At 39.5% G+C, this 12,747-nt stretch overlaps 1 protein-coding gene across 6 annotated transcripts in view; it reads right to left on the reverse strand.

The window, feature by feature from the left end:
• Positions 1-12,747, reverse strand: part of LOC134637093 (focal adhesion kinase 1-like) — a 63,911-nt gene that overhangs the window by 29,090 nt on the left and 22,074 nt on the right. For 3 of the 6 annotated variants that reach the window (XM_063487433.1, XM_063487429.1, XM_063487434.1), the window contains 13 exons: positions 11,062-11,149; positions 10,748-10,827; positions 10,487-10,549; positions 10,317-10,371; positions 9,816-9,956; positions 9,360-9,437; positions 7,268-7,375; positions 6,242-6,359; positions 5,796-5,826; positions 5,313-5,383; positions 4,902-4,919; positions 4,276-4,332; positions 734-754 (listed from right to left, as the gene is read on the reverse strand). In XM_063487433.1, the coding sequence (XP_063343503.1) occupies positions 734-754; positions 4,276-4,332; positions 4,902-4,919; positions 5,313-5,383; positions 5,796-5,826; positions 6,242-6,359; positions 7,268-7,375; positions 9,360-9,437; positions 9,816-9,956; positions 10,317-10,371; positions 10,487-10,549; positions 10,748-10,827; positions 11,062-11,149 (929 nt within the window). The remainder of the gene's footprint in view (positions 1-733; positions 755-4,275; positions 4,333-4,901; positions 4,920-5,312; positions 5,384-5,795; positions 5,827-6,241; positions 6,360-7,267; positions 7,376-9,359; positions 9,438-9,815; positions 9,957-10,316; positions 10,372-10,486; positions 10,550-10,747; positions 10,828-11,061; positions 11,150-12,747) is intronic. The other 3 variants (XM_063487430.1, XM_063487431.1, XM_063487432.1) reach the window with 3 other exon arrangements.

The raw sequence follows: 12,747 nt of genomic DNA on the forward strand, positions 1-12,747 counted from the left end.
TAGAGACAAAAGTTGCTGGGTAGTAAAACGTAGCAGCGATGGCCTCAATGTGGAAACAGGCTGCATGATACAGTAACAAAAGGGAACCCTAATTATTGCCTTTGCTCTGTTCTCTGCCTCTAAATGTCACCCGTGTGGCTGACGCTTTTAAAAATCCAGTGTTAAATAATGCAGTAAGACTATCCTGTTTATTAGTAGTCTGGGTTTAAAATGTTCCAGTGTATAAATGTATGCATCTATTTAAAGCCGTCCCTCTCACTGCACTTACTCCTCCAGGCAAAAATTGTAATAAGGAGGATGCTCTGAATCAACTTGCCTGGTTACAAAAATATTTCTGAACGCCTGCCATGTTTCTGTTACTCTGAGCAGTGAATAGTGTTTTAACAGCGGTCGACTGTTTATATTATTATTGATTTTTCTGCAGAGTAACCTAAGCTCATTCTCAATTTGTTCCACCTTTTAAACACAGACAAAAACAAGATCCAAGTCCATTTGGGTTGTCTCACTTCTGAAGCTACCACCAGTTTAGCAGAAAGTCACAGCACATCACACATGAGCAGAGGGGTGTTTGGTGGTGAGGGGAGGAGGGGGATCAAATCAACAGGGTAGAGGTACAGACAGAAACTCTGATTTTTTTTTTCAGTCACAAGCAAACGTAAAAGGGTCACAACAACCACCAAGTCAAAGTGCCATCACAGTACAACCAGAGGTATGGTACTTTTTCAATCATTACCTTGGTCTAGTCCATAGTATTCTGGGAAAATGGGTTAGTGATAAGAGACAGAAATAGCTAGCTGTGAGTACAGAGAGCCACATATTGTTACTGGAGTCTCTACTAATTAGGTCAGTGTTACTTTAACAGCTGCAGTGAGTGAGTGTAACAGTGATGCTGATGGATTAGGGCTACTGTAGGTCAGAAACAGTGTTATCACATTAAATAACTAATAGGTAAGACAAATAGATAAAAACCTTCCACTGTATAACTGCTGCAGTGATTCACACGTTTTGGTGGTCGACAGGTTATTTAACTCTATTTAACCTTAACTGAGTAGCTTTTAATGTCTTAAGAAACCATATCAGAAAAAACATCCCAGGGTCTTTGAAAAACTGTTACTCAGTTTCAGGGTCAAGCTCCTTGCCTGCTTCAAGCAGATTATTAAAACTACTAAAACTGGGTTAAGAACTGTTCAACATATTAAGACCTGAAGGACAGCTGTGAAACATCACCAGAGGAATGTGGTCAGAAAAAAAAAATCTTGAATGATGTTTAAAAGTGAAAGTAAGAGCATTTCCACACGCACAACGTGAAGAGAACTCAAGGGTAGTGATTTGCCAGTGAAGCTAATTTGAAAAAAGGCTTCAGTTTGGTAGAGAGCAAAAAGACTGGACTCTGGAGTAATGAAAAAAGGTCATGTGATCTAATAAGTCCAGGTTTAACCTGTTCCAGAGTGACGGGTGCATCAAGGTAAAAAGAGAGACAGATGAAGTGATCCATCAATCATGTCATTGTTTTGCTTACTATAACAGTCTGTGGGCACACTGTTATGATCTTGGGCTGCTTCAGTTGGTCAGGTGTAGGCTCTGCAACATTATGTGCCCAAACAATGAGGTTAGCTGGATCTACTGAACGACCTGACAATGTCAGGATTCACTGGGATCAAAGTGGGAAAGAGCGAGCCTAAACCCTGATAACAGTCTTTGGGATGTGCTGGAGAAAGCCAGTCCGACTCTTCCATCGTCAGTACAAGATCTTGGTGGATAATTAAAGCAACACTGGCTAGAAATAAATGCTGTGATATAGCATACACGTCCTAAAAGCCCACAGCACATGCCATCACTAGCTATATTAGAAAGGTGCAAGTTACAAAGCAAGCAACTTGCTAGCCAAATAGTGAACTGCTTGGAAACCTGCCGTTAACACAACCAAAATACTTATTAGCACACTCAAACTACCCAAGTACCAACATAAACAGCTGAACTTGACCTTTTTGGGGAAAAAAAACAAAAAAAGCTGAATAAGCCATTTGCAGTTCTGATGCAAATGAATGTTTCAATGCTTTTTGAGATTAGTAAAAAGCATTGCTGCTGTAGTTATTTCTTTGGTTCTGTGTTTACATGTGTAAGTCCAGAAGACTGAACTACAAAACTATAATTTATGAATGATCAAAAAGCAAAGCCATGTTGGGATTCAGCGGCATTCTGCTTACATGGAACGAGTGCTTACGATACTCAGGCAACATTTTATGGCAGCTTGAACAGGCAATTTGTCAAAACAGCTTAAAAAGAAAATACACTCCATCTTCCCATCCCACATTAAGCTGATACTGCCCGTCTACTCTGCCTTCTTATGCTGCCTATTCACCACAGCCACACAGCATCGAATTCAGCTTAACATGAGTCTTAAGCCTGGTTCACAGGCATCGCACAACAGCAACAGCAGCACAGCAGAACCTCTTCATATACATTTCTTATTTATTCAGCAATGTTTTAATTAATGCAAAGAACTGTTCAGCCTCCATGTATAACACACAAGGCCAGACAAACGCCTACGCTGATGTCTCATACTAAAAATATTACCAGCCTTTCACACTGAGCGCTATCACGGGAGGAATCAGTCATTTGTAAATGTTCACTAAAAATGCAGACAACGCGTGCAAAATACGTCAAAAGAATCTGAGGAAGCTGCGGCTCTTGCCAAATTTTGTGGCAACTCGTGAAAATAAATATAGACTGCGAGTGTAAAAATACACACAGAATATGGTCAAAGTGGCTTCCCCCTTTTAAATAATATTACTGCATGTGACCACGGAAAATGTGATCATTCACACAGGAGTCTGACCAGATCAAAAACCTCTTGGAACATATCTAAGTGCACTCAAATTCATGCTTTAAATTTATGTCAAACAAAGAAATCTTTACATCAGGTCTGCAAGGTGACTTGATTTAATTTCAGGTGCTAGGTAAGCTATTTAAGAATAATATATTGTGCAAACGTCTTGAGCTACCCATTTTTTCTTTACATTGTGCTTCCAATGATCCAGACTTTCTTGTCTGGGTGATTTATTTATTTTTTATTTACTTTATTTTATATTATTAAACTGTGGGCATAAGTTCTCCAGGCTTTTTGAAGGTCGGACCTATGAATGATTCAAGCATAAAAAGGCACCCAACTAAAGGGATGAGCCAGTGTTGTGTTTACACAAAAAGACGACTTGATCTATTACAAAAACACAAAATTTGTTCCCATTTTATTAGTTGAATCCGTCAAATATGACAACGATAACACAGTTTGAGAGGTATAAAAAAAAAAGAGAGCTGTTAGCCAGAAACTTCGCATATATTGACATGGTGTGCAGTGTGACTTCAAAAAATTTGAGGAAACTGGACAAGTGGAGGACAAAAGAAGTGGCCTAAGCATATGCAGCTGATGAGCAGTTTTTTAAGAAAGCAAGCAAAGAACCTCAGAGATCCATGAGACCCTTGAGTTGAAGCCTCATGAGAAATGGTGTCAGTGGAAGGATGGCTTTAAAGATTCTTAAGGGAAACAGAGATAAGGGTGAGGTATGCCAAATTACTCAGAAAATTGACTGAAAATCCGTGACAACAGGTCTGATGGAGCGATGAATCCAAATGTGAATTACTGTTGATTTTTTTTTCTAGATAGTGTAGTAGTGAAGAGTAGACAGGAAAGCAGACAGAGAAGACGAGGAAGAATCCTGTATTCAGCCTTGCAGAATATATGGTCATCATGAACTACATTAGCACCCAGTATTGCTAGATTCTTTTTCACCATGCAGCACCATCTGAAAACTTGTATTTCCATGTATGCATGTTTCAATAAATCACCGCTCCCATTTTCCAGTTTCAAATTACAGTATATACAAATGAAGGGGTGGCTCAAGACTTTTGCACAGTACCGTATACCAAGACAAATTAAATAAAATACAAAGATTTTCACAAGTGAACGTGTGTTACAGTAAAGAGATTCCTGAATCTAATCTCATCCAAATTTAACTCCAAAATTCATCTAAAATGCCACCACACTCAGACAACATGCCTGTTAATGGCTTTTAATCTTCATTTATAATAAAATCAACAAAAAGAAACGGTGAAGTAGACAGAGTGTAAACAAAGTCCCTCTATAAAATGCCTCTGATATAAGTCTGACACGGTCCACTGGTAGCGCAGACACAAACAGCTATCACTGCCTCTCCACTTGTCACTTTAGCTGCCCACAACATTTATGGGTGTGTGTATCAGCGTATGTCTACTTACTCGAAGGCATGGTGTAGGTGTCCTCCTCGTCTATGATCTCAGCATAGTCGTCTGTTTCTGCAGAGCAAAGAAAAATCAGGATGAGAAAAAGAGCCAAGAACAAATCAACAAGTTCCGAGCTGATGACAAGCTCACATCTAAAAATCACTACAAAGTTCTCTGTATCAGTGATTTAACTGTATAACATGCCACCATGTCTAAGACCTTCCAACATCACTAAATAACTGAGTCCAGTGAGCACACCTTCACCGAGACAAAGACTGCAATTTGCAACATTAAGAGAAACACCACTACCTTGCCAAAAGCCCGTCACCATACCCGACTCCAAACACATGCACAACAACTGAAACGTTCGTGTACTACAGTGTGGCCTCACACAAGGAGTGACACGGAACAATAGAGAGGGAGAGAGAGGAGAGGAAAGGGGAGGGATGGAAATATTCTTTCTTTCCAGAAAAACAAGCTGAAGAAAAACAGGTTTAGTCATGGAGAGAACTAATACAGAGTCGAGCAGGGACAGAGAGAGTTAGAGCGATATTCTCCACACATACGGCAGCCTTAATGAAGATACAGAGCAGGAATTCCACTGTTACTAATGAAGGAGGTTTAAAGAAAATGTAGTTTACCATCGCCACTAATGTGACCTGCAGAAGCCACAAGCAGCATGAAACACAAACACCGGGGGAGAAACATGGAGAGAAGCATTAGTTTTACCGTTAATGGTTTTAAAAGGTCTTTTTTAAAATGTCATTTTAAGTACACGTGAATGAATCTGAAGTCAGTCGACAGCCTGAGCAGAGACAGAGTGACAGTGACTAAAGCTCTCCACGAAGACATCTGGCCAGACAAGGACTCTTCACTGCGCACACAGATGAGGCTTTATGTGGAAACAGCACTCGCACACATATCTGTGAACCCTTTATCTAACTCTTAGCCGTCACTGTCATTCATGACATTTAGAGCAGAGGACAGAGAAGCACAGTGACAGAGGAGAAATGGACTGGCTAGCAAGAGGAAACACGACGGGGGGTTTATACCTGAGACGCAAACTGCTCGAGTTCGTACTCCGTCCATCCGCTTTTCCATCCGCTTCTCATGATTTGAAACTCTGGACCAGAGAGAAGAGAATTATTTTGGGGATTTGGCTCACATTGTCTTAAGACAGAATGAGCCGCTATTTGCAGCTACGAAGACAGCGGCGCAACGAGGGAAACGGAGAATCCTCCCACATCCTGTCATGTGTGCTTCTTCAAATGTGTCAACCATTAAAAACCAAAAAAGTTTCTAAAGTTTACAGAGAATATTATATTTACCTTATAAGCAATTCAAGAATTCATGGATATGAGACATGCTTATGGTCACTTTAGTTTCAGAGTCATAACAAAATGTGTGACACCCATAATAACCACTCAATCAATCAAAGAAAAGATAACAGGCTCCACTGGTAAAAGAAGGAAGAAGATAGCTTGTTTTCACTTAACACAGCCCTGAACGAGCATAAAACAAATTAGCAGACTTACTTTGGTATAGATGGCAGAGCTCTGTCTCCCTCTGCAGAGACAAAATCCACAATTTAATTGGTCACAGAGCAGACTGACTTCATGCTAGAGCTACGATTTCACAATTTCTTTGTAGCCATAGCTATTTTTAGGAAACACTAGCCAGACACCATCTGGTTAATCAAAGCGACAAGCATAAAGCCTCACTAGTCACAATCAAGACTCCACCTCAGTCTGAGAGATGACTTGACAGCGATTTCAATGCGGTACTATTTACAGTGTTTGCTTTTTTGTTTTAAGCTACTGTTAGGATAGAAACAATAGAAACATGACCACAATCATCATCTTTGCACAATCTCACCGCTACAAAGCTAAAAAAACAAACAAACAAAACCCAAACAAACAACAACAACAAAAAAGTGAAACATTAGACTATAATATAAAATCTGCACAGCTAAACGTCCTACCTTTGTGGACCCTGACGATGAAGGAGTGAGTAACTGAGGAGACGAGCCGACAGTAACCGTCAATCAAGTCGGCCATGTTTTCTGCCGTAGTCAGCAATGCTGTAGTGACAGTGAGGGGCTATACACACACACCCACAGAAGGATTAGTGTAAGAACGGGACAGAGAGCTGCTTCACAGTGACACAACGAGGGCTTTATTAGGAATAAGGCCTCCTATTAGTGCGTGTGCACACACACACACACACACACACACACACACACACACACACACACCCCCGTTCAGCTATCTTAGTGAGGACCCTCATTGACATAATGGTTTCCCTAGCCCCTTACCCTAACCTTAACCATTAAAAATGAATGCCTAACCCTAACCCTGACCCTAAACCTAACCATAACCTAATTGTAACCCTGACACTAAAACCACATTTTGAGCCTCAAAAATGCCTTTTAATGCCTTCAAAAATGTGAGGACCGGGTTGTGTGTCCTCACAAGTGACTGCTGGTTCTCACAAGTATAGTAGAATGCAGATTTCGGTCCTCACAAAGATAGCTAGACAGGAACACACACACACACACACACACACACACACACACAGTGATATGTTTTCTGTAAGCCTGCTGCAAACACACAGTCAATATGAAACTCAGGCTCCTCTCCTTTTCCTGCAGCTCACCTAGTTTTTCATGCGTTTTAATATAACTTGAACTATTATGTTTAAGTAATTCTATACACAGTCCATTTTATAAAGTAAACAGTGACATTAGCATTCATCAGCTGGATGGAAATAATCTCTGTGACAAGTGTGATTTCATCAGCAGCCAACACAAGCAGGAAAACAACATCCACTTATTGGCACAGAGACTTTGCATTATATGCATTTTCAATGAGAATGTACATGAGCCACATGTTTGAGAGGAAACACATACAAATAGGTGTAACTCAAATTTAAACAGCAATAGGTTATATTTCACATTGTAACACACACAGAGAGCCAGATGACGAGTATACAGGGTGTGTGTTTTTACCTCAGGAGCTCCGGCCACGTTCAGCTGCAGCATGCCTTTCCTGTCCTTCTCTTCCAAAGCAGAGTACTGGATGGACTGCACCTGATTAAAGTTAGCTAAGTGTGTGGGCTGCAGAGACAAAGGCAGAGTCACAGTCATTAAATACATCTGGAAATAGTCAAAAAGAATCTTTAGATATTTAAAGCATAAGAATTATAAGAAATTATTCTGCATTATATCCTGTAACGTTTCAAGCAAAAATGAAAATGGATGTCAGTCAGCTTGCAGCACTGGATTGTACTGTCTACCTCAAGTTTCCAACATTGCTTACTACGAAGCACAGCATCAGTGAAACACATGGGATGTGAACTAAGTGAAAGCATCAGAAATATGACTGCTGCACTAAGCAAAGAGGAGCTTTCTTAGCGTCAAACCATGTCTAGACAGAAGGTCTCTAAGGAGGCTGTGCACAGCACTCTAAAACGCTTTACAGAAACTTTATCAGCTGTATCCAAAGTACAGACAAAGTGACCACAACATCAGAAGATCAATACATCAAGCTTGGTTCACTGACAGATAGAAAAGCAACTTCATAACAGACACTGCCTTTAAAATATTTAAAAAAATGCAAGACTCCAGTCAGAAGAGTAGTGCAGAAAGAAGATTATCTGGTACTCATCTCATCTGCACGAGTTCAGGTCTATAAACTGTTTCTCAGGAGGGGAAACACAACAAACGCTTGGTTTGGCATTGCAAAAACTCCTACAGTATTTAATCAATAATCAAAAGTTTGACATGACTGCAGTACCTCACTTTAGCTGCACAGCGTAGGCCTACTTACGTGAAGGCATGGTGTAGTAAGGATGTGCTGAACAGAGTTATTATAGTTGTGTATTTTCTAATTGGTTACTATTTTTATTAAGCTTTGACTTTCTGTCTGTAGTTTAGTTTCAGTTGATTTCCCGAGTGGGCTTGTTTGTTTAGTTTAGTTTTTGTTTCACTGTTGGATGGAATGGAATACACCAGAAGCAGGATTTAGGAATATCAGTATAGGTATTAAAATAAAAAGACATAAATTTTTGATAATTGTAAACATCCAAAGTCTCAATAAACATTTGAATTAAGGCTCAAGACAAGTTGTAATAACAAAAAGTTTAATTTTGTTTTTTTTATCTTTGTTAACTAGAATGCTAGTTTTAGTTTTTAGTTTAGTTTTAGTTAACTATAAAGACCTTGGTGCTAAAGCAAACAAAAATATAGAGAAGAACACCACAGAGTGTCAAAATCCTTAGCAAACTTTGGTGATTCCAAGTTTGAGGGTGTTTTACTGACCACCCTGTGAACAGGCCGAAGCGGCACTCCATTCCTCAGAGATATGCTAAACCTTCTGGTTTCAAAACAAGCAGACATTTTCAGCGTGTGACCTCAACCCCATTACTAATTTAAGGGGTTCTGAGAGAGACAAGAACTTCTTAAAATACTAGAATTGGAAGAACTTGAATCCACATTAGCCAGAAAGCATCAAGTTATTAAAGCAAAAGAAGTGTAAATAAACTTTTTGCTTAAAATGTGAAGTTGATCATTTATGATTAAAAAAAAAAAACATATTAAAGTTAAAATTTTCACTTGTTGTCTCAGATTGGTGCTTTTTAAAAATACATTTTCATTAGTTATATATTCTTCAATGACTGCCTATATTTTTACTTACTGCCAATAACAGTTAGTAATGTTATTACAGATAGAGGTAGAGCAAGTCATCTATCAACTGGAAGGTTGGTGGATCAATTCCCCAGCTACCATAATCATGTCCTTGAGCAAGATACTTAACCCAATGCTGAAAACTGTTCTGTTTTCCTAATCCAACTGTGATCTGCATGCTGTTTCCTAGCTTTTTCCAATCTAACTGTCTTTTCAGACCTATTCTAACTTGGACAAGTGAGGAGATGAGAAAAAAAAAAGAAGAGGCAAACCAGTAGAGGGCAGTATGGTGAACTGTTACTGTGACCTTACACCTAAGGCATACAGCAGTACACAGAAGTGCTGGAAGCCTTCTAAAGAGAAATACAGAAGTAATGCTAACTTTCTGTGGTGAGTTGTCTGTGTGTACACTCACCGTTGAGCCCTTATCTGTGAGGTAGCTGATTCCTTCCTCTGGTCCGATAGCTAACTCTACTGATATTACCCAGCTAGACTAGAGGGGGAGGAGAGACACAGTGCAGAAATGTAAATTTTGACACATAGCTCATATTTCACCACATCATCTACTTACACAAATTTTACAAAAACTCTAATATACTCCTCTGTTTTTGATGTCTAATGGCATTTATAACAGAGTTAGGTTTGAAGTTAAAGTAACTGCTGCATAAAATAAAGTAATAAGAAGAAATACTGACTCTACAAAACCTGAAATAAGTAACTGTGAAAGTGGACACTACCCTGTGCATGATAAAGAAGCTCTAGCCTCCCACCTCATGACTTTGGCTATATTTCAGTGTATGGCTAATACATTAAAAACATGTCATTATTGATCTTTACATGTAACATTATCTCAATGTACCGAGAGTCCTACCCCTAAAGCGCATTTGAAGCACTCCTTGTCGAAGCGGTAGATGGGAGAAAGTATCTCAAAGAACTTGTGGATGCTCTGTTCATCATTGAGGTTAGCAAACTGCTTAAAGGTCTGCTGGATCTGCTTACGAAGAGCCTTCGGCTGATAGAGAGAGAGAAAAGGGGAAGGACAAAACACTTAAAAGAGTAAGGGCTTTCTGGGAAACAGCTGAGAACAAGCCAAGAAAAGCACAGCACACAACTGACAGACCCCACTGTGAGTGACAACAGGAAGTTTAACTTAATTCCAGACAATCTGATTGATCAGACATTTAGCCAAATGTCCTTTCAGTCATCGGGTTTGTTTCCCTGCCAGTCAGCCAAACAGCCTGTCAGCTCTAACTCAGCCGATACACAAAGCAGGAGTCAGATGCAATTTGTGCTTTGACACCATTGTTACCAGGAAGTGGGTAGACAGTTAGTCACTAAGTGGGTTTAGATAATTATACTAGTTTAATCTCACCTTAAGGGAGTCAAGGAGGCTTTTGGGGAAAAACCTTCTCAAACCAACATCTTTCCTGAAATGAAAGAATAGTGCCACAACATTTTTCTTTGGACTAATTTACCTCACAATAAACAAAATTTTGGAAGCATACACTCAAGACAGCATGACATGACATAACACAATCTTACTCTAGTAGCTCGTAGTTTGATTTCTTATCCAGGGCGTTGCCTGGCATCTCTCTGAAGAACCGCCTATATAATTCACAGAAAAGATTAACATATGAACAGGATCAACAACTAGCCTCAAGTATTCAGGACAACTTCTATATATGGGATTTAGACAGATTTAGCAAACACACGTGACACACTCAAGTTCATTGTGGTTTGAAGTGTATCATATACCAAAACACCTGTAATCTCTGTGTGTGTGTCTGATGAGCGCGTTCTCACCTTATTTCCAAACAGCCCAGTTTCAGTGCAACATCTTGATCCACCTGGTCAGCTATGTGTTGCATGTAATCACTCTTTACCTGAAGAGACACATGGTGTGGCAGCAGATTTTTAATAAATATAATGAGCTAAGGACTGGAAATGTCTAATAACAGCATACATATTAGATACGCCGGGCATCTTTTTAAATGATTTAAAGGCATGTCTGCCTCATTTGGACATAGCAGAAATGAGGCAATCATACAGAAGACAATAAATGACAGAAGTCAGCAGACTAGTTTTCTTTCATTCAGTATCCTGTTGTGTGGCCTCACCTGGTGATAGAGGTAGTTGAGAGAAGGTTTGTCTTCAGAAAAATGGCTGAGATAACCTTTAGGAAAGTACCGTATCCGCAACTCATACCTGAGAAAGACAGCAACAATGTTACCAAATAACGAAATACACACACACACACACACACACACACACACACACACACACACACACACACACACACACACGCACACAAATAAACCTGCACACATACAAAAACTCATAATCAAAAATGTGCAGTATCCAAGCTCAATAGTTGCCTGACGACTAAAAACAGAAGGAATAAGCTCACACACACAAACGAACACTTTAAAAAAAAAAAAAATCTGGCACAGCAACAATCTTAATTTTAAAAAGCTGACTCCGTTGGTCTGGACAAACTACAGGATCATTAAAGTGATATTACTTGATTAAAAAGACATTGATTTCAAAGCATACAGTTTAAAATTTTAAAAATGAAGAACTTAACATGTCACATGACATCTGATGTGACAGATTGAGCCTAGCAATTTTACAGGGGTTTGTCTCTAATTGACTAATATCTGTTGACTTGGAAACTGCTGTGGTTTTACTAACCGATAAACAATGAACCTTAAGGTGAAATTAATTACAACTGTTATATTCATCAACTGACTTTCAAAGAATCTGAAGATATTTCAAGAGAAAAATTACAGCTTTTTTCAGGGATAATGCAGACATATCTAAAAAAAATATATATAGTATTTTGCATTATGTTTTATGCCATCAAAATGAACTTGAGTATTGCCTGATGATAGAGCTATTTGAATTAGAAATTCTGCTTTCTGTGAAGATGGAGAGGTTAAAGTATATGTCAGTGACAAAGCAGCACTGACGCATCTGGTAGCTTGCTTGCTTTTCTCAGTCTCCGTCACTTCAACAGGATGGCTGTTTGCCAACATGTGCTTAAAACTGAGTCTCAAATTTGAAATATGTAGCCTTCTGTACTCACTACATTATGTCTCGTGGACTTGTAAGACCATAAAGAATAATGAGCTTCCTGCAGTTACACTTGCCAATAGCTATGTCACAGAAGCACCCAGATGGGCCATCATTGTTTATAGTGATATATTATCTAATGAGTGACATATTGCAGTGACTACAGGGGAGAGAAGTGGGTCAGGAGAGTAATGAGCTCCAAACTGCTCTGATGTTACAGGACTGTGGTTAGGTAGCAAAGAAAATCAAGGCTGAGGACTGAATGAATAAAACATGATTGTTCTATAACAAAAAGGGAATGACAGAGGAGATAAAATGGTGTGTTTAATAGAAAAGAGGGGAAGGATGTGAAGGATGAGAGTGAACAGTGACTGAATGTAAGAGAGAGAATGAGATAAATCGCACAGGGAGTGAGAAAGGAGTGAGATAGTCGGTTCATCCCCTGGGCCACTGCTGCTGTTCTAACAATAGCTCGGCAGCAGAAACTCCTGTGGGCTTGCAGCTCTGCCGCCCTCCAAGGCAGAACTGCAACAACTGGCGGAGCTCCTCTGCTGTATGTCAGCAGTGCGAACAACTCGTTCTTGTTGAATTCATTTAAATTTAATGAGTGGGTGTAACACATCACAGCAGGACAAAGGACTGAATCTTAAGGAGATTTAGTAACAATATCAACATCATCCACCCAGCACCAGCACAGTTTGAATCCAGGCTATAATTGGACAGAGATGCCT

This window comes from Pelmatolapia mariae, linkage group LG10_11 (genome assembly GCF_036321145.2).
Source record: "Pelmatolapia mariae isolate MD_Pm_ZW linkage group LG10_11, Pm_UMD_F_2, whole genome shotgun sequence".
NCBI lineage: Eukaryota > Metazoa > Chordata > Actinopteri > Cichliformes > Cichlidae > Pelmatolapia > Pelmatolapia mariae.